Below are 27,844 nucleotides of genomic sequence, written 5' to 3'. Positions count from 1 at the left end.
CTGTAAGGAGGCAGCCATTGCTAAGCTGTCAACTTAGACTGTGCTTTTATTTTTTCAGATGTAGAGATCCCTGAAACTCTTGAGGCCTATGTAGCACTCACAGAAAACGCACTCAAAAATATCTCTGGTAGGCATCAAAAAAAACTGAGGATAGCCAGATACAAATACCACAGTGTGCAAGCATAACTTCTTTCTCTTCTCTTAGCATCTGCTATACTTTTCACAACTTACAAGATAAATATTTCTTACATGGCAGCATTGGCATTTAGTGTAAAAATATCCTGCTTTACTACTGCGCTTAAAGATATTATTAAGTGCATGGATGAAGCAATGATATTTAAAGCATTGGCCCTCCCACCTCAGCTAACTCAACTAAACTGATCGGTAGCTTAATCTGGTCTTTATTCTCTGGAGTCCCTCAATGAGACATAATAATTTTTCATGTCTGAGCAGAGACATAACCTTTGTTTCTACGAGGTTAAAGCAGAAGGAAAAGATGTATATAACAAAACCTAATTGTTTAGTTTTGTACTCATTTTATTAACACAACCACAGCTTAGATTGTTATTTAGGTAAAAAATTTCAAATTAGTTGTTTTGTGTGATAACAATGCTAAAGTGAAATACTGTAGTCCAATGTCTTTATCTTAGTCTTTTATATGGGAATATTATTTTTTTCCATGTTGCATTTTTATTAAAAAAAATGAACCGTTTCATTTGTTAGATGACCCTCTCAGAGGAAGTAGCTGCACTTTCAAGTACCTTCTGTCATGATTTCACAGTTTTTGTCTTTTAAAATAGTGACTTTATTGCAAATTTGAAATAGAAAACATTTTAAATCACACCATCTGTGGTGCAGACTCAGGTTCACTGTCCATTTTTATTTTTTCCCCAAATAAGTGAAATAATATTATTATGATTGATTAAGGATGCATACAGAAAAATGTGTGCAGTTTTCTGACCTGTGGAAGTTTTGAAAGAGTGACAGAAAAGTGATATTGAGCACTGTGCGTTTGGGGCGAGGCAGTGTTTTGAATAAGAATGATGAACTATCTAAGAGGCTCCATTTTCTGTAATTAGGTGCACAGAAGGTTCCTATTCTCAATGCATGTTTTTAATTGTCTTTATGAATAAATTCAAACTGTCTTTATAAACAGATGGAAATCGGGCATAATGATAGAATATGGATAAGAGGGCTCTCATGTGGTCCTCTAGGCTTCAGATTAGAATTCAAGTTAGAATTGATTGTAGCTAATTCACATCACAGAATTCAGCTGACCTCTGCAAAGAAAATAAGTTAGTCCTGCTTCTGAAACATTGATATGTGTTCCAGACAGCTCAGATAAATAATACAGTCTTGCAGATATGTTAGGCATAATTTTTGTCAACACTTAATTGAAAAAATACTATAGAGTTTCCCCCTTATTGTAGTTGCTAAGTTAGTTATGCACTACTTCTTGTAGGCCCTTCAAGACATTCAGTCATCTGTGGATTTTGAGAAAACAACAGTATCGTTTAGTGCTTGTGTACCGCTTTTAATCTTCTAACTCATATCCAAATAAGATCCTTCCACGTAAATCAAAATTCCGCTGTTTTTAGTGGAGAGAAGTAATAAAGTGAGAAATTAGGAGAAAATAAATTTTAACACACATTTTGGATTAGGGATTTAGGATACAAGTCTTCATCTGAGAGTATTTGTGAAAGGAATCATAGGCCTTCTCCAAAGTGGCTTAGAGCACACTTTGCCAAGAACTTTCCCCTTCAGAGAGGTGAGGAATTCTCCGAGAGAAAAAATCGTGTCAGAATAGTTTGCAAGCCTGCTTTAAGCTGTAGACTCTTTGATAGTATGCTAATGGCAAGCATGTTCATTGGTATAATCATCTGTCTGCTGAAGGTCGCTAACACCCTCTAATGTAACTGATTAGCAGTTCACTTTGACGTTGTACCACTCATACTGCTGCAGTCACATTTGCCTTTACTTTCTAATCTAGATAGTATTCCTGATATTTATTCTGCCTGGGCAAAAGATGAAAAAATACTGTGGGAAAACTTAGGTGACAGTCACTTTTTGTGGTTTTGGTACAGGAGAACCTGGTGCCCTGGAAGCACATATCCGACAGCTGGACAAGGCCTTGGACACCAGTCGTTTCCAAATACAGCAAACGGAAAACATTATCCGCAGCAAAACACCTACTGGACCAGAGCTGGATTCCACTTACAAAGGATATGTGCGTGTATTTTGTAGCACAAGTTGAATAAGCACTCAAAGCTTAGATTTGCTATTGAAATAAATATAGCTGTTTCAATAAAGCAATTAGATATTACTGCTTCTCAGACGTACTCACATGGTTTATATCCTTAATAGCATGCTATCGTTGTTTATGTTGTGTTTGCACTATTTGTGTTTATGTTATTTGTGTTTGCAATAGCATAAGATTACAGGAACAGGACTTTAAGAAATGTATTTTCCTGTTACATTTTTGCAGATGTCCAAAAGCACTTTCTCACACGTGTTTTTGTCCATCTGATGACGATACACTTGTTTAAAGTTCCTCTGCTTTTAAAAGCAGGTTTTATAGCTTCATGCACAGTATTTGTCTTGCTGATGAATTACAAACACGCATCACGTAAGCAAGATTGGGTATATGGAATCCGTCACTAAAGAGCTTTCTCAGGTTTTCTGGAAGAAAAATGTCTCTCTAAATCAGTCAAATAATTTTATTGCCAACAGAATTGAAAGATTAGATGATTGGATGCATAGTACATTTCCATACTTAAATTTGTTTTCTTTATGATATCTTCTAGTGTCTTTGCCATAGTGGCTTATAATTTAGAACAGATGGCACCTGAAGTTATCCAGCACAGTTTAGTACTAACTGAGTTATTTTTGTTTAGTCTGAACTTATGCTTTAAACCTTTATTATCTCCATATACATTTCGTTGATAGTATCAGGACAGGTTGTTGAAGTAATAGATTTTTATCTTCACATTACTTCACCTACTTTTGGAAAATTATGGAAATTGCATTGTAATTTGCATGTTCCATGTAGTTAGTCCTGTGCAGTGCATATTGACATGGGATTTTTTTGTTTGTTAATACAGATGAAGCTGTTGGGTGAATGCAGTGGAAGCATCGAATCAGTAAAAAGGCTTGGATATAAACTGAAGGAGGAAGAAGAAAAATTAGCTGGACTTATTAACCTAAACAGTACTGAAACACAAACAGCTGGCAAGTAACATTTAGTTCGCTGATGTGAAACAATTGTGAAAAGTAGCAAACACACAAATTTTTTTGAATAAATACTTGGTGTTATTTATGGACATATTTATATTTACATGACTGCGTTACCATTTTCTATTTAACAGCTCTTAATAGGAACAGAAAGGAATAGTAAGTATTCCTTGTCTATGCCCTAGAAAGAGATTAGACACACAAGTGCATTTTAAGAACTGCTTCATGTCGTGAGACATAACCCTAAGCCTTTCAGAAAGTCCCTGTGCATGCAGAACTTTTTTTCTTGTTGAAAGTTTTCTGGTAAAAAAAGGTTGCTTGTATTGCTATACAAAATACAGAGGTCAGCATTCATTTCTTCCAATATTAGCTCTTACTTCTAATATTATCTATCTGCAGCACAGAAATCTATATTCACCTGGTAGAAATATTTACTTGACTAATTTTGAGCAGCAGCTGGAAGACAGGAGGAATTGCATTGTAAAAACAGTTCCAGAGACTGCAAAGGCAACGTCTCCATTCTTAGCTTGGCAAGATATGCTACCCATGAAGTCTATTTTATTTTAATCTCTTTTTTTAATTTTAAGTTGATGGAATGATACAACTTGTCCTTCTGCCATAGGGTTTCAAGATAACCGACAAGAAGAAATAGCCCCTAAATTATTTCTTTTTAGTACGGATACTGGTCCAATGCATGAGCAGTAGCTTAGGCAAATGTAGTGAGGTGTGAGTATTAAATTGTAATGGGTACAAATACCAGTGAAAATAATAAAAAATATGTGGCTAGTTAACATTTCAGATTCCTTGTCTGGTTTGCATTTATGCTAATTTATGATGTCTTTATACCCGCATAACCCCTTTTAGAGACCTGCATGAATCAGCTTAATTCTGTTCATAGAATTCTGCCTGGAGTCATCCAGTTTCTTCATTCTTTCTCTCCAATATCACATTCTTCAATCTAACTTAGATTTTAGTGTGGTGTTTTGTGGGTTAGGGTTTTTTAAGATTTTATGGAACATGCTTTTGTCCTGCACAGGATTCAGCTGATGCAGTTGTGTGTGTGGCTAGTGGCTATTTGCTATTTTTGAATTTGTTGTTTATCATTCCAGGTGTAATTGACCGATGGGAGTTAATCCAGGCTCAGGCTCTAAGCAAGGAGCTGAGAATGAAGCAGAACCTTCAGCAATGGCAGCAGTTTAATTCTGACCTTGATAATGTTTGGTCTTGGTTGGGAGAAACTGAAGAGGAATTGGAGAAGCTCCGATGTCTTGATCTCAGCACTGACATAAAAACTATTGAGCTCAGAATTAAAAAACTGAAAGTGAGTTTTATTTCTCTTTTCCATGAGTTACTTGTAAACAGACCTGAGTGGTTGCCAATAGTTGCAGCTGGCTTGCTCCATTCTGCGCATAGCGGGCTACTGCTGATAACTAAAGTAACTGAGTAAGCGGTGTTATGAATCCCTTTTTGGCAGAAAAATGTACCACTGGCATTTATTATATAATCCAAATGATTTTCTGAAATAGTAATTCTGTGCCATTTCTATAATTCCAGAAGGTACAGATAATTCCTGATGTCAGACAAAGTCATGAAAGAAAAAAAAAAAGCCAAGTTAAATCAAATCTATTCTAGTCAAACTGATAACAAAATAGCTACCTTAAAAGAAATGTCTCACTGGGACATATGATTTCCTGTGGAGGAAAGAGAGAGTTCCAAAAAAGTTGTAGCCTACCCACTGCTGTCACCAGCACAGCATAGGAAAAATTCGGTGTCACTTTGCAACGTTCCTGTTCCCTGCTGCCTTTGTGATTTCTTCTGCTATAAAGATCTGCAAATGCTGTGGTCCACAACTTCACATTCAATGACTATGTCTTTGGACACAAAAATACGGGGACCAATGTCAGAAAGCACTGTGCTCTACGCTAGGAATGAGGTGGACAGAAAAAAAAGGCTGTTTCCGGCAGTGATCCATCTAAAGCATATTAATGCTAATCTTCACTGGAATCCAAATATAGCTGCCATAAGTACTACAAAGGTCACTGTGACATGGGGATTTTAAGTAAATGCTGTAAAGTAGGTGGAAAAGGGGGCATTTCATAAGAACCCACTTCTTATCTCACCCATTCTTGGAAAGCCCATTAGTGCCCTCCAGACCAAAAGAGGTGGAGTTTCTTTTGTGGCTTCCTGCGTAAACAAATCAGAGTTTTTATACATGTCCTGCTTGTATAAATTGGAGTAGGTTGTTTACACTCTTTTATATGTTTTCTTCTCCCTCACTAAAAGCTTTTATTTTAAAGTACTGTTGACAACAGTTTCCCCTTGAAAACATGTTGGATTTTATGTTTATCAGCAAAACCAAGAAGTGAGGGCAGAAGTTTTATTGTCAGCTAAAGTACAATTGGCCTACATGTTTTTAAAATATCTAAAACATGAGCCATATCTTTAAAATTCAACTATGACTTCAGGCTTTTAAGACTTTATGAGTTTAATTGGCTTGTTCTAGTTTATGTTCACAGTAAAGTTTTGGCAGATGTTAAGAGTGAATATTTGGAGAGTCACAGAGTGAGCACGGAAATCTCATACCCAGAATAAAGAGACTGTTACAGTAAGGTACCATTCTGCAGTTGCTGATGGCAAGTCATTGCATTCTTGCAGTGAACCACTTCTTGGAACTTCTGAAAGTCACATTTTACCAATTTCCATCCTTTCTTACCCCGCCCCGCTTTGTCTTATCATCAAGGAGCTGCAGAAAGCAATCGACAACCGCAAAGCGATCATTTTGTCCATCAATCTGTGCAGCTCAGAGTTCACTCAGTCTGACAGCGAAGAGAGCAAGAAGCTTCAGGAGCGCCTGTCTCAGATGAATGTGCGCTGGGACCACGTGTGCAGTATGATTGAAGAGTGGCGCTGCTCATTGCAGGATGCGTTAATGCAGTGTCAGGTCGGTACTGCGCTTAATTTAAACTGTGAGCATCCCTCATATAAAAAGTATAAATTGTATCGTTATCTGGTGTGCTCGTTGTCCAGTCTGAAATGTGCCTGTGCAAGCCAAACTACAACTTCAGCATGTGTTTTCTGAAAGACGCACCTGCACTATCTGAAGCATGTATTTCCAGCTAAAGATTTTCTAAATTTATAATTTTCTAAATCTCTGGAGTAGCATTCTAATATGCTCTTCTACGCTTCCTCATAAGTTATGTTATTCAGCCAGTAGGACCTATCACAGGAAAAACTGAAAACCTGAATTTGACTGAAATTTTCTGCTACGCTTTTAAAATCATCACTCACCACTTGCAGGATTTCCATGAAATGAGCCATGGCTTGCTGCTTTGGTTAGAGAATATTGACAGAAGAAAAAATGAGATTGTGCCCATCAATCCAAACCTGGACTCAGAAATCCTACAGGATCATCACAGACTTCTAATGGTAGGGCTATAATCACCCTTTTCTCTCCCAAAACGCATCATCAAAAAAACACCTAATTAGATTTATCTTTCTCTTGAGGGTTAGCATTGTGCATCCCAGTTGTGGGAGAAATGTCAGTAACTAACTTTAGTATGCTGCTCACTTCTATTAGTACAATAACTCGTGATTTAAAATCTCAGGCAACCCTAGGCTACTGTCTATCTTCTTGTCAGATAGAAATTTTTATTGCTTCCCTTTTCTTTCCATTTCATTAATTTCAAATGTCCAGTTTTGTGAGTTCTAGCTTTTTACCTTTTTTTTTTTTTAAAATTTCCATTAAAAAACCATGATATTTGCCTTGGCAACAGCAAATTAGACGTGAACTGCTGGAGTCTCAGTTGAAGGTGGCGTCACTGCAAGACATGTCCTGCCAATTGCTAGTCAATGCTGAAGGCAGGGACTGTCTTGAAGCCAAAGAAAAGGTGCACGTCATTGGAAACAGACTGAAGCTCCTCTTGAAAGAGGTCACACGTCATATTAAAGACTTAGAGAAAATTCTAGACATTTCAAGTAGTCAACTGGTAAGTCATGTCTTTTTATTCCTTGCTGATTTTTGGGCACACATTTCCCACTGTTCTGACTGTCTTTCTGGGCTCAGTGCTGTTGGCTGCACTATTTCTGTTGTTTGCAATACCTACCAAGACAGTACACATGTAATCTTGAATATCACAAAGTAATCTTACACCTCATAATGTCAACATAATGTGATATGGTGGGGGGGTTTCAATCCAGTAATTTTTTGCGATTTGGTGTAGAAATAAGCCTTGAACATCTTGGTTTGTTTATCATGCCATTATTGATTCAATCAACTGGGGAAGTATATGAAATAATTTTCTGGTTTCAGTACTGAAAATTACAGTGTACTAGAAAGGAAGATAATGCTTAGTGTGTCAAAGAAAAGAAAAAGCGTGTGATAAATTCTGTAAAAGGCTAACAAATCTCTCACAGTGCTTTCAGAGCTTTGAGCTGTACTCCGTATCTTTTCAAAGTATCATGTATCTCAGGGTATTTGAGAGGGAGTTATGCATACATCTTTGCCAGTAGTGGCAGGTATACAAATTGCAAGGTTCTCCAGTTAATTTTTTTTAAAGGCTTGCATTGACAGAGTGCATAAGGTGTGAGAACTCAGCTTTTCCCTCTTAGTGAATTTCTGTCTAAGTGAAATCTTGGTAGTACCAACCTCCTCTTGTCATTAGAGGCCAGTAAAGGGCAACTGTTCTTCCTCTGTATTGACTTTGTTGTAAAATGTGTCACCTAAAGCTATTAAATTTTAATTACTTGTTTGTTTCTCTTTTCCTTCAGGGCTAACAGAGAAAATATGTAATGCCTTAGTCTTATAAAATTTGGTAACAAATTCTTACTGCTTTTTTCGTTTCTTTTGGAAATAACTCTGCTGAGATTTCACTCAGGGCTTTTTTCCTAGTTTGCTTACCTGAACAGCTAGTAGCTGTATTTCTGAGTTCCATTCCTTCTGAACTTTAGGAATTGTCCTCATGGTCCTCTGCTGATGAATTAGACACATCAGACTCAGTGAGTCCTGTATCTGGAAGAAGCACTCCAAGCAGACAGAGAACGGTAATTTCATGTCATATATTTTCTGCCACCTCCTGGGTGGGAGCTTTAGCTGTCTACAGTAGCTCTAGTCAGCTGGAAGGCCCCCTTCTGACTTGATAGGAAAGGAAATGGCATAAACCAAGAAAAACAACACAGCTGCTTTCCCCAACCCTGCTGCAAATCCCACCCTGCATGAAATCAGAAGTGGTAAATACTATCTAAAACCAGGGCTGTCAGTGTGGTTGTTTTACCATGGTATGGCATGTCGTGTCTCTTGTATTTTGCTCTAGTGATGGCAGCATCCCAAAGTCTGGTCTTGTCTGGTATAAGCAGTCCTCCATTTCTGTTTGGCCTTCTCTTCAGAGCTGCTTCATCGAGAATCTCAATAAGGGGTTTTTATCCTTTCGGATGAAGGCTGCAGATGCTCTTGTTGAGACTTTGGATGAATGGCTAAGTAGAGCTGAAGGGCATAAAACATTATTCAAAACAGCTAGTTGCACAGGACCTAATCAATGGCTATGATGGCAACTCTGGAGTTGTCTATTTACATCGCTGGCACAAAATTCAAGAAATATAGCAATACATGCCTAGTACTTAACACTTCCATACTTTGAGCCCAAAATGGAACTGCAATTATTTTGTCTTTTTCTGCAATTCTATTGGTTGATTACTTTGCTGTTTTCCTTAGTTCTTAAAACAATCAGGTTGGTTTTTTGGGTTTTAGTTGGTTTTTTTTTTCCATTTGCACTTTTCATAAAGCCTCTGAGTTTGGTCTTGATAAATTTTATGGCTCTTCAAGTTGGTTTCTTTTGTTTTTACATTCACTAGTTTCCTTTTAGATGCTAGTATGAGAATGTAAAGGAACACTGGCTTTTCAAAATAAGAAAGAGTTGTAAACCTTAACATTTTACTTCAGAGGTCAATGCTTTCATCTTTTAAACTCAAATAACTAATAAAAGCTCTGTGATATCTCAAATGTAGCTGGAGGATGCCTGACCATTACAGGAAATGGAGAAGTATTTTGACATAAAATCTCTGTATAAAGAGTATGTAGAATTATAGTAAGTTTCATCTTAACATTTTAATGAGAATTAGTCTATTTCTAATTTGTTAGTGTTTATATATATGACTACTTTTTTCCTTTTTGTCTGTAATGTGTAACTATGTTATATAATTCCTTGGGGTCTGGTTTTCAGACTTCTGGGTTTTGCACCCACAATTTTGGAGACTGAAATTATGTTTAGAATTTCAGTGCCAAATATACTGATGCTAAATGAATAAATACTAATACCAAAAATACGATCAGAATTATAATTGTCTAACTGCATTAAATATTCCAGCAAATAGTTGTGAGTGCAGGAATGTAACTACAGTTATTTGGCCTTCAAAATTTTGGGAGGGATGGGGCTGAAGATGAGGCCAGACTCGTCAAAGGAGGCCCTTGGACCTTTTTGCCTTGGGAATTTTAATTTTGCTGCATTAACCTTTTTAAATACCTATATTTGCCCGTATTCAAATCAATAATATTTTTCGATTTCAAATTAAAAATTATTTGAGCTAAATTTCTAGTGATTTTTTTAAAAAATCCAGAGCTTCTGTTCATTAGAGTAATGACTAAATTTGTTATTTGCAAGTTCACTGTGTATGTTCTGATCATTTTCCTACTCAGCTAGGCGCAAAGAAAAGCCAGTTTCCTTGGTTCATGGGTATTGATCATTTCATTTGATTTTACTTTGTTTATGTTTCCTTTGCTGCACTTTTAATTTAGTATCATCAGTAGCTTGTCTTTATTTGCCTGGACTGAACATTCTTCTTTCTTTACCCCCTGTTCATTGCAAACAGCCACGGGGCAAATGTAGTCTCTCACAGCCTGGACCCTCTGTCAGCAGTCCACAGAGCAGGTACCTTATTCTCCTGGTTTCCGCACTCTGTTCTAGAACCCCAAGAGGATGATAGAAATTGGCCGTGATCCTTCCCCGTCCGCACTGACTCCATCAGGTGGCCAGGACTTAAAGAAGGGAAAACTTGCCTTTTGCTCATAGTTTGGCAAAAGGGGATCACAATTACTTCAAATTCATTGTTAAACAGAAATACCAACTAATCCTGGAACATCTGTGGCTTTTGCTTCCCAGAAATGCCATGTAATCAGTATTTATTTTCCATATGCCTGATCAAGGTGAGTGTGTGTTTACACTCATGATATTTCATAATTATTTTTTTGCATGATTTAACAGAAATGCCAGTAGCTTCATGGCAAACATTTTTTATCATCCTCTTTACCTCTAGATATTAAATTAAGGCAGGTAATAGATCAGTACCATATTCTAGAATTCACAAAACCCACAGATCTGGACGAGACATACTAACATCCTTTTCTTTCTTTTCTTTCTTTTTTTTTTCCTCTGAATTGTTTTGTTCAGTTTGTGGGTTTTCAGTACTTAAGACTCAAAATTAAAAGTCATCACGTGAGGGGTTTGAGACCTGAGGTCACTTCCTCTCCCCTCCTAGACCGACTGCAATATAACATGCTAACATTGCCATGACTTGCCAAGTGCTTGCATCCGTGTATTGCTCTGGGAGCAGCACTGCCCCATCTCTGTCTGACCAGTAGAGAGCAGGCTTGCAGCTGCAGCTTTTTGCTTTCCACCTTGTCTCTCCAGCAACCTGTCATCTCTGCAGCTAATAGTGCTTCTGCATTCTTTGTTGTTGTCAGTGTGATGTGTGTACCTCCACTCTTTCACTGATCAGTTCACTAGCCTCTAGAATTATAAAGTTTAAAAAAAAAAAAAAGGTGAATTAGCAGGTCGATGTGCATAAGGCAGGTGTCTTTTGCTATTTCAGCATCTTATGTATTGCAACAGCTTAAATCAGAAAGTAAGATGAAAATATATTTGTTCTTATAGTTGAGTCCTAAATCTCATTTATTCTCTATATATTGAAAATTAACTAATTCATTTTTAAAATAACTCCTGTTAAAGTGAAAGATTTTATGTTGGAAAGAAGACAACACTAGAATTAATACAGTGAATAAGCAATAACTAAGCAGATAAAAAATACCTAGAGAATATTACTTCTTTTCATGAGCAAAATCAAGTCTTTATTCAGCAAAATTATTCTCATATATAAATGAAATAAATTTAGATATTTAAACAGACCTTAAAAAACAGGTTTGCTTTCTATGTGTAGTTAGTGACTATTAGGAAAGTGGCATAGTTGCAAATCCACATTGCATAGCAGACAGAAGAGGTAGAGTGTTTTTCACTGCTTCCACTGGCACTGAGAAGCTGCCTTATTTTTAGGGATTTTTCTTTCTCTGAAACATAAGGAAACTACATAGAAAATAGGTGATATACGTACACTCCATCTTCCTGCCTGCTATGAAGCTTGGCATTTTTTTTTCTGATAGGGAGTGGGTTAAGGGAGGAGTGGGAGTTGACTCTGCAGCCATTAACAACTGGGAGGAATGGAGGATGCCTTCGGCAGATCAGCATACTTGCACTAGCAATGTTGTACTCAAGAAACACATCTCTCCTCTGTAGCCAGACCACTTCTGCCAACCTTTTGAGAAGGTTGCTGGTTGTAGGTACGAGCCACTGGCTCAAAGAGCAGCTAGCAGTGCTTTGCAGCTTTGAGATCAGCCTCTATTCTAGCAGTGGCATTGGTGCGGCACCCTTCAGATCAAGTCTTTCCAGCACTGTTTATTAACACATCTTGTAGCGGTACAACACAATGTTCAATTTGTCATTCAGACAAGCATGGAATACGAATGAGTCACTGCTGAATAGGAAACTTAATCAAATGCGCAAGCCAGACAGGTTGTGGTTGATGTATAATGTGGTTTTAACTGATAAAGCGGTACAAGCTGTCACTGTGTTCTTTAATATTTTGACATGCCTCCGATCAGAGTACTTTGTGTTTGATCTTGCACTGGATCAGCAAACCCTGTTAGAGTTTAGTATACAGAATAACTAAAGTCAGTTTTAAAAAGTTTACCACATAGGAGGTTGTGAAAGAAAGTTCATTTAAAAAGTAGAGGGACTGTGTTTTACATATAACAAGTGTGATATCACTTTGCCTTATGTGTTATCACAACAAAAAGGCAAGCATACATTGTGTGATGCTGAGCGAGGTAGAAGCTTAAACTAGGCATTACATTCTGTATTTAACTAAAGGCTCATTCAAGAGGTATTAGTGATTGTGTGCTAAGTGGGCAAAGCAGCTTCTCTTTCTTCATCAGTTTAATAGAGCTGTTATAAATGCATACCTGGATCTGTGCCTATGGATTTTTTTTTTAAGTGAATAAGATGTTAAAAAGATCAGAATAGTGGTTCAGTTTGCTCAAGGGTGTTTACATTGTCTCTCTTGAGCAGCTCTATTCAGTTCTTGGTGCCACAGTGCCAACCTCCATTTCCTGCCCTCCACAAGTCTCCCCAGATGACCAGTGGATCTTTGAAGGTCATTTACGGTACCTGGAGCAGGCCAGGCCACTGCCCTCTCCATGCCTTTGGCCACAAAGTGTCAGTCATTGCCACACAGCAGCTCAGACATGAGGTTTGGGCTTGACTTGCCATGATTCTTCTCCTAGTTATCTCCCACACTCTCACTTCAAGCTTGTAACTTAAACTTCATACTTAACTGCCTTTGAAATGGACATACTCATCTTCTTTACAGGGTAAACAAAATTTGAGGTTGGAATGATGAGGTACTGAGAGCTAGGGAGAGAACTGAAGTCAGAATGCAGCCAAACGAAGTTACTCCTAGGGAGCCTCTTAGGCCACCAAGAGGAGTCATTGCCTTCCCTTGTGGGCAGAGCATCACACTGTTGGAGCGGGTCCAGAGGAGGGCTACTAGGATGGTCAGAGGACTGGAAAACCTCTCCTACGAAGACAGGATGAGAGAGTTAGGCTTGGAAAAGAGAAGGCTCCGGGGAGACCTTATAGCAGCCTTCCAGTACCTGAAGGGGCCCTACAAGAAGGCTGGGGAGGGACTTTTTACAAGGGCCTGTAGCAATAGTACAAGGGGTAATGGGTGGAAGCTGGGAGAACATAGGTTTAGACTAAATATAAGAAGTTCTTTACCCTGAGAGTGGTGAGACACTGCAACAGGTTCCCCATGGAGGTTGTGGATGCTCCATCCCTGGAGACATTCAATGCCTGGATGGAGCACTGATCTAGTGGGGGATGTCCCTGCCATGGCAGGGGGTTTGGAACTGGATGATCTTTGAGGTCCCTTCCAACCCAAATTATTCTATTATTCTATATGATTCTGTGATACCTTCTCCTTCATAAGTCTAGCAACCTTGATTTAAAAAAATTAGAATCAGGGGAAGAAAAGTCCATTACAAGTTCAGTATCAAGTTTAATTGCTCTGATTATCTGGAAGTACAGTAATTTCCACCTTGAATGTATCCATGGTTAGATGTAGTAATTTGATTTTGTGCCAGCATTATCCCTTCCTTTAACAGCTGTTCACCCTTCTTTCTGTTTTGTGTTATTTTATAAAGGGTAGTTTTAGTATTTCTCAAGTTTTCTATTTGTAAGCTCAGCTTTTTATTTCCTTCATAGGAGAAATAATCAATTTTTGGACTCCTTTAAACTTGTGTGAATTTGAATTCATCTTTCCAGAAGTATGTTAACCAAGCAGCCAGTCCTGTTTTCTCTTTGCAGAGGCTTCCAGTTTCTGTCATCAGATAGATGAAATTTGCTGTTATCATATTTTGTGTCATAGTCTTTTCATAAAGATATTAAAGCAAGGCTCATCCTTCATTAGCTCCAGTAATAACATCCTACTGGCCCAGCAGTGCCTCTTTCCATGTGAGCCTGTTGTCCGCATTCCATTAGTCACTTCCCTGTTAAACTCTATTTATTCCGATCAGTTTTGCTTGAATGATAAATTCTTGTGTTACAATTTCTCAGATGTTTACTGCAATACAGATAGATTACTTCAACTATATTTTCTCTGAAAAAATATCCGTCATCTTTAAAAGAAGGTACTCAGCTGAAATTAAAGTTCACTTTGCCCGTTCAATCTATAGCCTGGTACATTAGCTTCTCCTCTCTTGAAATGCTTACGAAAGAGTTCCAATTTCACTGACATTACAAACTCTTGAAGTAAGGGTAACTATTGCTTGCACTTCTTGGGTTAATTTGTGAGATTTCTTGACATGAAGAAGCTTACTGTTGGCCAGGTCTGCAGCTCTGCCTCCCGCTTTTATCTAGTTAGTAGGAATTGTGTATGGAGTGAGTAGCAGACAGCTAGGCTATACTTCCTTCTGTCCTCAGAGGCCTCTGTGACAAATAGTGAAGCAGTCAGAAGGGAGACAACTAAAGATACAAGCTCAAGAAAAAGAACGTTTTTCTCCAAAGTGGCATACAGTACTTCAGCTTTCCCTTCTGCTGGAGTAAATAGGAGTTCTGTCCCTTATGAACAGTGGGCCTGTTTTATTAGCAATGTATATTTTTAACCATCTCTCCTTAACAAATCCATTAAGCACTCTAAGCTAAGCCATTCCGTTTTCAGCCAATTAGTAAATTATAGAAGCGTGCCTGTAATAAACACAGACAGTACAGCACTTGAATTTTTTAGAACTCCCTCTCTGAAGCTGTTTTCGTAATGTTTCATTATTTACTTGTTTAATTGTTTCCATGAAATATTAGAAACTGTTCTTCAACACCCTACTTCACTGCAGAAGAAGTGTTTTGAAAATCTTTGCTGTGAACTGTTTTAATTTTAAATGTTTGTGGTCCTTTTTGAGATCAGCCATGCAGCTTACACATACTACTCTTCTTGTTCCTTTTTTTTTTTGGTAAAACACAAAGAAAAAAGTACTGGATTGTGCTACTAAAGCCACAGGAAAAGAAAAGAAAGATGAGATGTTAACATTGCCTGTTTCTTTTTAATTCTGCTTTTCGGAAGTTCCCCTTCTGACACTCAGTGCTGCCTCAGAGTAACTCTCAGTCAGCGAAGAAAATTCAGACTTTGCTCATTACCAACTGCAGAAATGTGGCCTTTTTTGATTGGGATTAACAACATTTGTACAATGAGAGCCTTGTAAGTAGGTAGACCGTGCAATCAAAATGCTTGGCACGTAATTAAGCACTCCTTGTTCCCTTTGTTCCTACCTCAGTCCATTAACTTTCTTTCTTGGCATTCTCAGACAGTAGAAGTCCTGATCTAATTGAACTTTAATATGGAATGCTCTGATGCTGTTAAATGTGCCATATCCTTTCAATATGTTCTTTATAGTATGTGATCTTACATTATGCGATAAGCAGCCTTCCATCCGGGCTACAGTAACGTTGATTCAAACAACATGCGGTCTGATGTTTTGATCATCTCTCCTTCCTGGAATATTTAGGTCAAGTTAATAATTTAGCATACCTGAGTGTTTATGTATCTGTTGGTCATGTAAACTTTTTCAAATCTGTCTGGCTTTCTTGAAGTCTTCTTACTGGGATGATGCACCTATGTGAACAAAACAATAAGAATTATCTCAAGGATAGAAAGAATTCTTTTCTGAACATGGGGGAAAGGCAGCCTTGCCAAGTTTGACATAGTTTTGAAGACGATATTTTGGTTTTGGCATGCTTTCTCACACAGATTCAGATTTATCTGTGGATTAAAAGGACAAAGGGAAGGCAAAGAGAAACTAAGGAATGCTTGCCCGCTACTTGCCTTACTGGGGAGCATATGACCTCAGTCAGCAAGCTTGATCTCCCACACCTTCAAGTTAAGACTAAATTCATCCTTACGAACATTTTTATTTCTTATATCCTAGCAAATGCTAGATGTTCTGGGGCTTCATAATCATAGTGGCCATATGAATGTTTTCCAGCAACATGTCTAAGACAAAGTTCATGACATAATTTCTTAATGGAAGAATTCTTGAAGAAAATTATTTGAAGGCTCCAAGTTCTTCCATTTTTGCCCAATGTTAAAATACAGTAGTTTGCCGTGCCATTTAATCAGCACACTGGGACCATCAAATTCTAACTTGCGTAATCACTCTTTTCACTCAGCCACTTATCTCAAAACCTATCATCTTGTATATTAGAGCTCTGACAGTTTCAGCCAAAAAGGAAAATATAATAACTATGTCTTCATCCTTCATGAAAAAGTAGATTGGATTTCTGTGCTTCATTTGAAGGGACCCTTTGGAAATGTTTGCATTAAGTCTCATCTCTCCCACAGACATGTCCTATGTGCCATTTCAAATCAAATCTGTAGTCACAAAGAGAGAAAATCACTTAGAGAGTGATGGTGTCAAATCAGTTGAGCAACTAGGTTTTAGCTGCTGATTCAGTGCAAGATTCAAAATACAATGTACTTTTTAGAAAATGAGTCCCCATTGCCTGCATGTTGGTGTATTAATTAATTGAAGGTTCGTGTAGCTTAATTTTTAATGCTTTGTGTCTTTGAGGATACTATATACAGAAATGAATGTAGAGCCTTCTGCAAACCAAATGCTACTGCCATTTTAAACGATGAAGCTTCCTTTTTAGACAGTGTGCGATGAACATGTGACAGGTGTGGCCCACCTTTTATTTCCCTCTTCTCCACAGCTCAGTGTTTTAAGGGGAGAGTGTTCCCTATAATAAATGAAGAGACTGTGGAGTCACAAAGGCCATTCTTTTGTGGTCTTTTGGCATCTTCCTACCCAGTCTAGAAATACAGAGTCTCTTAAGAGTATTAGGCATACAGCATGCTCACTGAAAAATACCTCTACAGTTGTCAGTCAAAGTCTGTACAAATTGTAAACCAGCCTTCAGGAAGGGCTGAGTGCCCGAGGACAAGGTCTGCTGCAGTAATGTTTTCATGTATTCACCTGTCCATCCTCTTTCCTCAGGTCCACAAGAGGTGGCTCAGGTTCCTCCCCTTCTGAGGCTGGGCCAGCGTGGCAGCACTCGTCCTTCTTCCTCAGAGTCCTCAGAGCTGCTCTGCCACTTCAGCTCCTCTTGTTGCTCCTGATCGGGCTGACTTGCCTGGTGCCAGTGACCGAGGAGGACTACAGCTGTACAATGGCCAACAACTTTGCCCGCTCTTTCCACCCCATGCTAAAATACATGAATGGTCCACCTCCATTATGAAGGAGACCTGTGAGACAGCGGGTCACCTCGCTAGAATGCTAGCGGGGAGGAACGATGGTTCTCAAGGGTAACAGGTTTCAGTGTGGCAGCTTTACCGACCTGCTGTAGCCACTGCTGTGTCCATATCATTTCTCTGCTGGCCCTCAGCTCGTAACGCATCAATATATCAATATCAACCTGCACAGCATATTACCTGAGTCGCATTGTTTCAATACTTGCATCCTGGGTACTAAGGAGGATGTAACGTGTGTGAGGGAAATGTCCTTCTGTCCAGCATTCTGGATGTTTTAGCCACTTTATATCCAGGTCATTGCCCTGTACTATGCATAGCCAAGGACTTCATACTGTAGATTTTTTCCTGTGTGCTGCTCTAAATGAGCCATTAGCCACCAGTCTTTGTTAAATACCCTCTCAGTATCTACAGTGTACAAAATAAGCAATGGTAAAGAAATTTTAGAGCATTTGTAACATACAATTTTAAAGATTCTTGTATGGCAATGTATTATTCTCCGTGGTTTCTGTTTTAGGCATGGTGTTCTAACTTTTGCTTTGGATGCACAAGGTGTAAATCTGAGGAGCACTTTTTTAAGGTTTAAAAAAATGGATGTAATAAATAAGATCGTAAAAGGTTTTATGAGAAAAAATGTTGAATGTCAAGTTGAAAAACAAAGAACATATTTATGTATGTACAGTTTGCTAAGCCAAGTTTTGTTTGTATTGATTTCTTTGCATTTATTATAGATACCATAAAATATTTTGTCTATGTGCTTTTTAATGACAATTATGGGAACCTCAAAGTTTAGAATGAGATACGTGTGGTATAAAAAGATTTGAAGATGTACATATGCTGCACTACTAAAAAGAATTTAAAAATACTGTAGCAAATTAACAATATGGAGTATATGTTTGAATGAGAAGATCTGGAAAACTTGACAAGTGATAAAATACATGGGAAAGTATCATATTAGAAGTTGTGCTAATATTGAAAGCTGCCTGTGTTTTGAATTGATTGGTCATTTCAAGGTTTTTTTCTCAAGCTGCTTCTTGAAGTTTATTCTCAACCATGTTTTCTTTCTGTGCATACGTATGTTTACATATGCAGTCATGTGCAACCTTTGGCAACTGAAGTTGTACCAGTCCACACTGAAATAGATTTTTTTCCTGTGGATGTACTGGAAACTTCTTGATACTCTCCATAGCAGCTGAATACCAAGACAGATGCTTATGCTTTACCAATAGTCTAGTGGAATACGCCCAAAACATAAGCATAAATAGCAGAAAATCAGAAAAAAAAAAAAAAGAAAACTCACACATTTTCCAGAAATATTGCAGAAAACTTGCAGTCTGAGCAGTGGCAGAGATGTTTCCCAGTTTATCAGTCAAAACTTGACCAAAACAGGATCCTTTTTGGCTTTGAAAAAATACATTGCATGGGTCTGAGTTACTGCTCTTTAATAAGTCTGGGTTTTTTAAGCCATGACACACAATGTGAATTTTTCCTGTGAGTTAAATGTTTTTACCTAGAATATATTGGCCTACATAACAGAAATAAAAAAAGCCAGAAGAAAATACAAGCACTTGCTGTTATGTAGGATTACTTTTCTGGGATATCATCATCGGAGCTGGTATGAGGAGAGGTTGGCCAGAGGTAGAGCACCATAAACTCAACTCCAGCATTTTGAGGAAGTAAAATAAAGCTTCCTTTCTAGTTAAGTGTAAGGTTAACCTTTTCACAGAAAGCATTTCATATGTCAGCAATATATATTCAATGTCTGAGACCTAGAGTGGGACTGACACAAGTATGTATTCTTTTCAAGACTTAGTTTCCTTTGTTGATATTCAGAAATTATGCTAGGCTAGATGAGTATCCGTAATCACTGATTCTGAGTAGACAGAGATAATGAACATACTTTTGGAGCACAAGGATGAGGTGTTACTTGCAACTGACAGATTCCATAAAATTGACCCCTCCTCTCTTTTCTGATACTGTTCTCTTTGGTGATATAATTTAGTCCATGCTAATCAGTGCACCTATGTGAATAATCTGGTAGTTTGCTCAGGCCTGTTAGTCCAGAACTCTGCATGCTTTAGACATCCTTTCATCACCCAGTCCCATGGGTTTGGTGGTTAATGTTTTGTTGAAAGGTTTTTTTGTCTTTTAAAAGAAAACATGTAAGAGCAAAAAGACTAATTTAGTGAGAAGTAAGTCTCACTTTGTCTCCTATTTTCCAGCCAGCTATTGATGAGCTCATGGAAATAGATGTTATCTAAAGAGTAGTATATAGCTTGTGGCTGCAAGGCATGAGGAAAGGCAGTACAGAAGCTGCAGAACTCTGGGTCCGTGTTGAAGGCATGTGTTCAAGGGAAAGTAGACTCTACATCTTGGAGAACTCTAGTCATTACTGCATTATATTTTTCCCCATTTTTTACTGTAGATAGAAGTAGTAGCTGCTGTAGGAGTGTAATCATCTGCACAGCTTGATGCCTCTTGTAACTCTGAACTCTGCTTGCTGGTCTATAGTCACCTCATAACTAGAGGGTGTTTAAAGGCATAAAGGGAAACGAGTTGCTCAGTGACTCCAGACTGTGCAGTGATATCAAGGCACTATCTCATTATGCTTATAATGATAACAGTACAAAATAGCAAGCAGCATTTGCCCTGAACTTACTGCATCTGTTTATGGAGTGGTCTCATGGATCATGCTTCACAAAATCTGAAGGCATACTGAAAAATAATACTTAGAGACGTCTGACAGTGTTAGGAGTACAAATGATCTGAAGTTGACCGAAAAAACATGCCCTTGTTCCTCACAGCAGTGAGCACGATGATTGCCTGTCCCCACCCTGTTCTAGCAATGGTAACAGCACTATTCCACAACAGATAGATAGTTTCCCACCACTGGTTTGCCACCCTTCCAAGCTCCACTGCAAATGCTCTAAACACCTGCAGTCTTGCTTTCTTCTTCCTTAGAACTTTCTCCTACAGCTGTTTATTGAACGAGGACAAAGCTGCTGGGATTGGCTTTATGAGCAGTGATCTCTGGCCCTCAGAGTCCTGTTCTATTTGTGGTTGGGAAATCTGTTTGCAACTGATAGCATCTCTCAACATCATCATCATCATCATGTGCATCTGAGTGCATCTGTGTGCATGTTCAAAGGCATAACAGAAACTGGTTGCTCACAGTCTTCAAGCTACAGATGCTATCAGAATTTAGCAAATGCAGGAGGATTCTGGGAAAGAAGAGCGGAGTCAAGGAGAAGAAATGCAGATTTTAAAGCAAGAGAGCATTGGTCTTCTCACTTGCGCTTCCTGTATTTTATTTGGTATTCAAAGCAGTGGACTGCAGAAAGGAAAAGAGTAGGAAATGTCACGGTGAGGTTTGTGTTTAAGCTGGGTGGTCTGGCTGTAACATTCTTCAGCTCTTGCAGCAGCGAATTGCAGGATTCATCTGAACCAGTGTTTGCCTAAGCTGGTGGGAGAGAGAGTTGGAGGAAGGAGGTCATTTGTCTTTTGACTTTGGGGGAAGAATGTATGTCTTATATTCACAGTTTCCTGCACGAGGGAACTCTCATTTAGATACTGGCTGGCTGGTTTTAACCATGACAACAATGTTGTGAAAGGCACTAGAGCCACCCAAATTGTGTTGTTGTGCTAGTCCAATTAGACCAAGAGGGACATAGATGTGAAGCGTGTATTTGGAAGAAGTTATGCTTGTTTTAATAATATTAAGAACATTGGAATATTCTATCAATATTCCACAATGAAGAAATAAATAGGAATTATTTGAAGAAGTAATTAGTCTCCCCCAAAAGCAGTAGATAAAAATCCGTGAAAACACATAAAAGAAATTAATAATGGCCTACTTAAGCAGTAAATTCTTGTCATAGACTAAGGCCTGGTTAAGTGATTGATAGAAATCTAAAAACAGACAGGAATTGAAAGCTGTGGCTTCTGTTGTTTGATGTCGCTTCATATATCATTCAAAAAATGAACTGGTCAAAACTGACAGGTTCAGTAAAAACCTGTTTAAAGATCTGAGATGTAGCAAATGGATTTGACCACAATGAGGTCTGAATAAAACAATGGCGCATATAATTTTTGGAAAACTGAGAAATCTTTAGAAAGAGGTGGCTTTAGGGGAGGAAAGATGAACCACTGAGCTCTTCTGTGTCAGGAATGATGCAGATGTGGATGCAATTTGCACAAAGGTTACTCAGGTCAGGCTCTTTGCGTTTTCATACACGTAATTCCTAGGAGATTGCTATTATGAATGTTGTAATTGTGGTGTGGGGTTTTTTTATTGCATTGTTTATAGAAAGGATGCTTTAAAAAACAGCTGGGAGGAAAACTAACAGAGTCCACTTTTTTATGTAAATGTTCACAAGCCTGTCCAAGAAGTGAGACACTCATGTCTCTAGTATTCTCTGTATAAATAATTCAAACATTGTGTGAGATGCTCTCTTGACTGTTAAAACATACGGTTGCAATTTTGACTCCTTTGCTAAACTTGAAGCATTGTGCAAACAGCAAAGAGGTGTACAGTTCATGAGGACAAAGCGGCAGGGGGGAAGTACTGGAAGAAAGCATGTAAGCATGTAGTATTTGGGGATAGATAGATAGATAGATAGAGAGAGAGAGAGAGAGAGAGAGAGAGAGAGAAATAGATCGAAGATATTTTGGAGCCTCTTTTCTTATTTTTTAGATTTAACATAAGCAAAAAGTAATCCTGCAAGTGCAGACTGGAACTCAAACTTTTCTGCTTTCATATGAATCCCAAGACTTTTAAGCTTTTATGAATGCCAAGACTTTTAAGCTTTTATGTGCCTTACTGTGACTCTCACTGAAAAGTGGGTAGCACTTTTTGCTTACCTCTGTGTTTGAACAAACTTACTTCACCTTTCCATGGATGACACAGGTTCTCAAGAGGTGAGTGGAAAACAAAAGATATCTGACAAGAAGCAAATCTTTCTGACCTAGAAAGGAGCACTCATTCTTTGTGTGTAGAAGAGCTAAATGTCTTTCAGTCCCAAGCATGAGTTGCAAAATCTGGCTTAAAAAAATCCTGGAAGTACAATCTTTCCTCCGTGCACATTTTTCATCTTTACAATGGTAACGTACTGGAGTAGAGTACAAATGTGTAGGAAGGGAAGACAACAGGAGATCAATTTTATATCAGCTGTCTGCCTGCAGAAATGAAGACATTATCAGAGTGACACCTAAATCCTGCAAAACACCGACCTTTCAGGGAGCTAGTTAGCCTTGCTCCAGCTAAGTGCCAAGTGTTATTATTTTGATGGTCAATTTTCCTGAAGATTTTGTGAACATTTTTATACTTGAGTCTCTGTGTCTGCAGGATGCCTTAGTGAGTGGGTAGTAACAGGAGCCTGGCTGGGCATAAGAAAAGCCATGTATGCAGCACCCTTCCATGGGCATTCTTTCTCTGTGAGCATGAGTGTTATTTTGCATGTTTGAATTTTCCTCTCCTCTTCACTATGAGAGTGGTACACTACAGGCAGTGTAATGCAGAGGAAAGATATATAAGACTTTCCAGCCTAAGAAACAGCTGCTTTGTGGGTCCTCCAGCATGCCCACAAGGCTTTTAAAGAGGGCCACTCCCCACTGACTGAGAATACCAAGATGTCGCCCACAAAGAAGCTGGTGTCATTGCACAATGAGGCAATTACCTTAACAAACAGAAAAGTAAAAGCAGTCAGGTATGTGCTTTGAGGATGCCTTAACTATGTCATAGCTTTTTAATTGGTTAAATAGAATAAAATACACTGGAACAAGACAAACACCACATGTATCAGGAGAGAGAAAAAGCAAGGGGAGCCCAACACATAGAGCTGTGTGCATGTGAGAGTGATGAGCCGAGTAAAGGTGAGCCAGGAGTTTCAGCTGCAAGAGCTCTGCAGTGAAGTTGAAAGACGTGTCGTTGCTGCATGATTTCTCACATTACTTCAGCCAACAGACCTAAGAAATTGGGAATGAAGATGGAGCCCCAGCTGGCTCCTGGCTGAGGAAATGTGAACAGTGCCTGGTTGCAGAGGCCCTTTTACTGGTGGGAAACAGGGGAGGAGGAAGAGGAAAAACCTTTGGGGGTCTGAGCAAAGTGACATCCACCTCCCATCACAGAAGAAACATGATGGGAGGGAATGAGGAAGGTGGAGACAGACTCTTCAGTTGTGCCCACTGACAGGGCAAGAGGCAGTGGGCCCAAATCAAACCACATGAAATTCCATAAGAACATGGGAAAACATTTTTTAATGTGAGGGTGGTAAAACACTGGATCACGTTGCCCGGAGAGGTAGTAGAATCTCAAAACAGAGCACGGCCCTGAGCAATGTTCTGCAGATGACCCAGCTCTGAGCCAGGAATTCAGTTAGTGTCCAAAAGTGCCTTCCTACTATTTGGTCACTTTGTGCTCCAGAGAGAGAGATGGGTGAAACACTGCCTAACCTCAAGTATTGTGGAGTCCTTTGCCCATTCAAATTGTTACAATTTTTTGCAGATATAATTATGCTCAGACTGTAACCATTTGGGCTTTAATTTAGGAGTGTTTGGTCTTTGATTTTGCGGGATTACTTTGCTGTCTAGCTGCTTTTTTTTGCATTAAGCTAAGCCTATGAGTTCAGTGTCACGTAGCAGTTGTCATCTTAAGCCAGTTCTTGAATCATAAAAGCATTTCACCTCAATTGGTCCTGCAGATAAAGGAAATTGTATAAAGCTGTTGAAAGTTGTCAGATTTTCAGTCAGCATTGAAAATTATTTTATTATTTTGAGCACATGTATATGTGCAGTTGGCTCACATTACTCTGGCCCACCCTTCGTGGCCAAAGTAGCAACTCCCAGTCATAACATCACATAATAACAAAGAACTTCTACATATATATTCATGTAGGAAAAGAGAAGAGCCTGTGAACTAGTAGTCCCACTCAGAACCAGCACAGTACAGAAAATAAATGAAAAAATCAATATAGGGACTACATTCTCTCTATATTACTGATAGATACGTATCTACAAGTATTGAAAACTTAAATATGTATGTGAATGGTAGATTACCAGTTTGATTCTTTGCGAAGATCAAATACAATTTTGAGAGTATTTTTGCAGGATAGTGTTGAGTTCAAAGTGGTTTTATGTCAATAAAAGTATATTTCATTTCTTTTCATCCCCTTCCTGACAGCTTAGTGAAGATTTTTCCCTGAGGACTAGCTTTCACCTAGGACACTACTTAACTCATGGTACGTGGCAATCAATAACAAAAGGCTAAATTCATACAATTTGTCTCTTCCACTGTAATGTGTTTCACAAGCCAAAATAAGGAATGTAAAGCATATAAAGTACAAAGCAGATAAAAGCATACAAAGTACTAAGTACTTTGGTGACATTAAGAGTACTAGAGACTGGACCTAACACATTGTTGGCTCTACATAGGGCCACTCTCTGATGCTTTTTGGGAGAGGCGAAGAAATTAATTAAAGCAACAGTTCTTACTTAGGTGCACAGAAACAGACACATTCTGTTTCTGTAAAATACAGTGTACCATTTCACTGGCTACTGGAAGACAGTAAGCAGAGAAGAGTGTTTTTAAAACTATGCAAAAGATAACTAATGAAACAAAGTGCTCTGGTTATTTCTTTATTTTCAACATCAAATACATTGATAAAAATCTTGCACCAACCACGTGTCCTACTGGACTTTTCATCTAGACTTTTTTAGAACTTTTTTTAGGGGCAAAAGAAAGAAAAAAAAAAACTCACCAAAACAAAGACGTCAACAATTTTATATGCATCAGTGAAAGAACAGAATACTTCAACAAACACATTATGGCAGCTGAGCCTATACCAAAGAAAGAACTTTCCATTGAGAGACTACATAGTGCACAAAAAGCATTAGTTTCATAGTATATACAATAAGGAGATACATAAAGTGGCTTATTAATGCAAGTCTCATGACCAGCAGTCTATCCCTTCATTTTCCAATGGGCACTTTCTGAAGAAACAGACTTCTCATTATAGGCACACAGGAGTACAGAGAATACTAATTTGCAAGATGGCAGTATACACTTTTTTTAAAATTTTTTTTGTTTGTTTCTTTAGGCACATTTGAATGCAAAAGAATTATTTTTTTTTTAGATTTTTTTTTAACACAGTGCAAAACTGAGTACCCTTATGGGTGATAATCACTTTGAAAACAGCTTTCAGGATATAAGGCTATCTACATTGGAAAGATGAAAGGGAATTGCAAGTAGAAAGGGTAGGACATTAGTATTAGGGAAATATTAATTTAAAATTCTCACATCACTTTGATATATGCTATAATTGCAGGTGACAGCAAACACTAGTTTGTATTACGATACTGGCGTTAACATAACCCTTCTTTTACATGTGTTGAATTTCTCTCTGTAAAGCTATATTATGGTTGTAGGTAGCAATGAAAATAGTCATCTCTTTATTCAGAGTAAGAAATGCACTTCTTGTAAGTTCAGCTGAGAATACTTTATATACAAAATCCCATTAGCTTTAGGTTGGATTGCATTCTAATTTTAAAGCAGGATATTATATACACAGGAGAGGCTTGCTGTGTTCCTACCAAAGCCTGTGATAAGATTAAGGTCCTAGTGAGGCAGAATTTTTACTTTGCTGGTAGTTGTTTCTTTATAAACATTTGCACTACTCTTAAGGAATCAGTCAGCATTGATTGGAATGGATGGAGGCTCCAGTACAAACCCTGGCTTGGATGAAGGAAGGTGGTTTGGGTTTTCTTTTTTTTTTCAACTTTAGGTCCAGTGACCTGCTGACAGTCCTTGCAATATCCTTGGGAGCTCAGTTCAGATTGTTTCTTTAATTATATTTTTAAATTACCAAACTCCTCAATGTACAGAAGGAGAAAAATCATCAAGAGATGTTACTGAAACATAATAGTAAATTTACCACAAGCGTGCATCAAGAAACTCTTGTTAAATTATTTTACCCCAGTACAAATTCTACTGCCCCAAACAGGAGTTTTACCTGAGACAAAGTCTACAACATCGAGACATGGCTCGAACCTCTACAAACCAGAGTAGTTTCCACATATTGTTAGAAACTCACACACCACTGAGTATGAGCTACACATCACTGTTTCTCTCCTGCCTCCCAAGCTTTTTTGTAACAATTCAGTAACAACTATATTCTCAAGTAAAGAAAGTTCATCTGTTTTATTTCTGTTTGGCTTCTGCTGGTATTACATTGCCTATGTTTCTAGGGGTTTTTTTGGGTTTTTAATTATTTTTTTAAAAAAAAAAAATCCATGTATAAACTTTATAAAATAATTCTTTGATTAGCTGTCCAGAGACATCACTATGAATGTTTTGGTAAAAGCATAATTAGCTGCCTTGAACAGTTTTCTTTTTGTTTTTTTTTACATGCTATTTTTATTTAATATCCAGCACCAGGTATTCAGGTAGCACTGGCTTGTCAGCTTCAAATATAAAGTATATATTTTTATGTATATACACACACATATAAAATAGCATCCTGTGAAATAACAATTACCAAATGTCAGGCACAATTGTTTGCATTCATGAGAGCGTAATTCAGAATTACATATGAAAAAGTTGCCATTTTTGTATCATAGACTTTGTTTAATCAATTGAATAGCTACATTCAGCTGTCTGATATGCAGACAATTATTTTTCTATATAACTATGAGAGGGTTACTATATTCACTAAGGTGCTGCTTCAGTTAAAATCTCATGAACAAATTAATGACACAGATCCTGAAACTGCCCCAAGGTAAATGAATGTATTACTGGAAATCACTGTTCTTTTCTCTTAGGTGCCCTTCACTGTTGTCACCACAAACATGGGAGGACTGGCTGAATCTGAATTACTTCCTGGCAAGGGCTAAGCTTAGGAAAGAATAATTAAGATTGTGAGCTGACTGATTATTCCTTGTACTCCAAGAGACTTGATGATACCCTTCTGCCTGCCACTTCAAATCACGGTTATACATCTTCACCAGGAAAATCTGTAAAGTGTCATGGTACTTGCCCTATGTAAGTACCATCAGAAACTGACCCTCCATGGTGAATTCTCTCCATGAGCTACTTTTTTTTTTCCTCTAGGCCAGATTTGCACTTGAATTGATCTAATGAACTGTTCTGGCAGGTCAGAAGGGAAGCATTCACTTAAACCAATTCACCTTGCAGCTTATGAGCTGGATCTCTGTGTTGTGTCTTAGAGAACATCAAGTTGCACACGTACAGTATTTAAAGAGCAGCTCTAACGCACACTGAGCTACAAGTGAATGATGGTGGTGTAAGCATATAAGTGTAACTACAGGGATTCCTGTGTTCCATTCAGATCTTAGCCTGCACTCATTTCAGGGCATTTATGATTTTTCTAACACATTTGAAAACCAGCTACTAAAGAAAACAAAATGTGCATTTTTCTTTCAAGACATTTAAGAGCCCTCCAGAAGCCCTTAGGTACCAAATTTGCACACACGCACACACACACGA

At 38.2% G+C, this 27,844-nt stretch overlaps 1 protein-coding gene across 1 annotated transcript in view; it reads left to right on the top strand.

Annotated features, from left to right (window-relative positions):
* SYNE1 (spectrin repeat containing, nuclear envelope 1) overlaps positions 1-17,829 on the top strand; it is a gene marked incomplete at its 5' end in the record, with an annotated part of 158,814 nt that extends 140,985 nt beyond the window's left edge. The window contains 9 exons of the mRNA XM_009869161.1: positions 2,085-2,227; positions 3,102-3,228; positions 4,341-4,552; positions 5,972-6,172; positions 6,529-6,657; positions 7,005-7,217; positions 8,179-8,271; positions 10,093-10,151; positions 17,096-17,829. Coding sequence (XP_009867463.1) covers positions 2,085-2,227; positions 3,102-3,228; positions 4,341-4,552; positions 5,972-6,172; positions 6,529-6,657; positions 7,005-7,217; positions 8,179-8,271; positions 10,093-10,151; positions 17,096-17,336 — 1,418 coding nt within the window. The remainder of the gene's footprint in view (positions 1-2,084; positions 2,228-3,101; positions 3,229-4,340; positions 4,553-5,971; positions 6,173-6,528; positions 6,658-7,004; positions 7,218-8,178; positions 8,272-10,092; positions 10,152-17,095) is intronic.
* Between the last annotated feature and the right edge of the window lie 10,015 nt (positions 17,830-27,844).

Source organism: Apaloderma vittatum, unplaced genomic scaffold (assembly GCF_000703405.1).
Source record: "Apaloderma vittatum isolate BGI_N311 unplaced genomic scaffold, ASM70340v1 scaffold8415, whole genome shotgun sequence".
In the NCBI taxonomy this organism is placed as follows: Eukaryota; Metazoa; Chordata; class Aves; order Trogoniformes; family Trogonidae; genus Apaloderma; species Apaloderma vittatum.
This window is presented reverse-complemented; position numbering and strand designations above follow the sequence as displayed.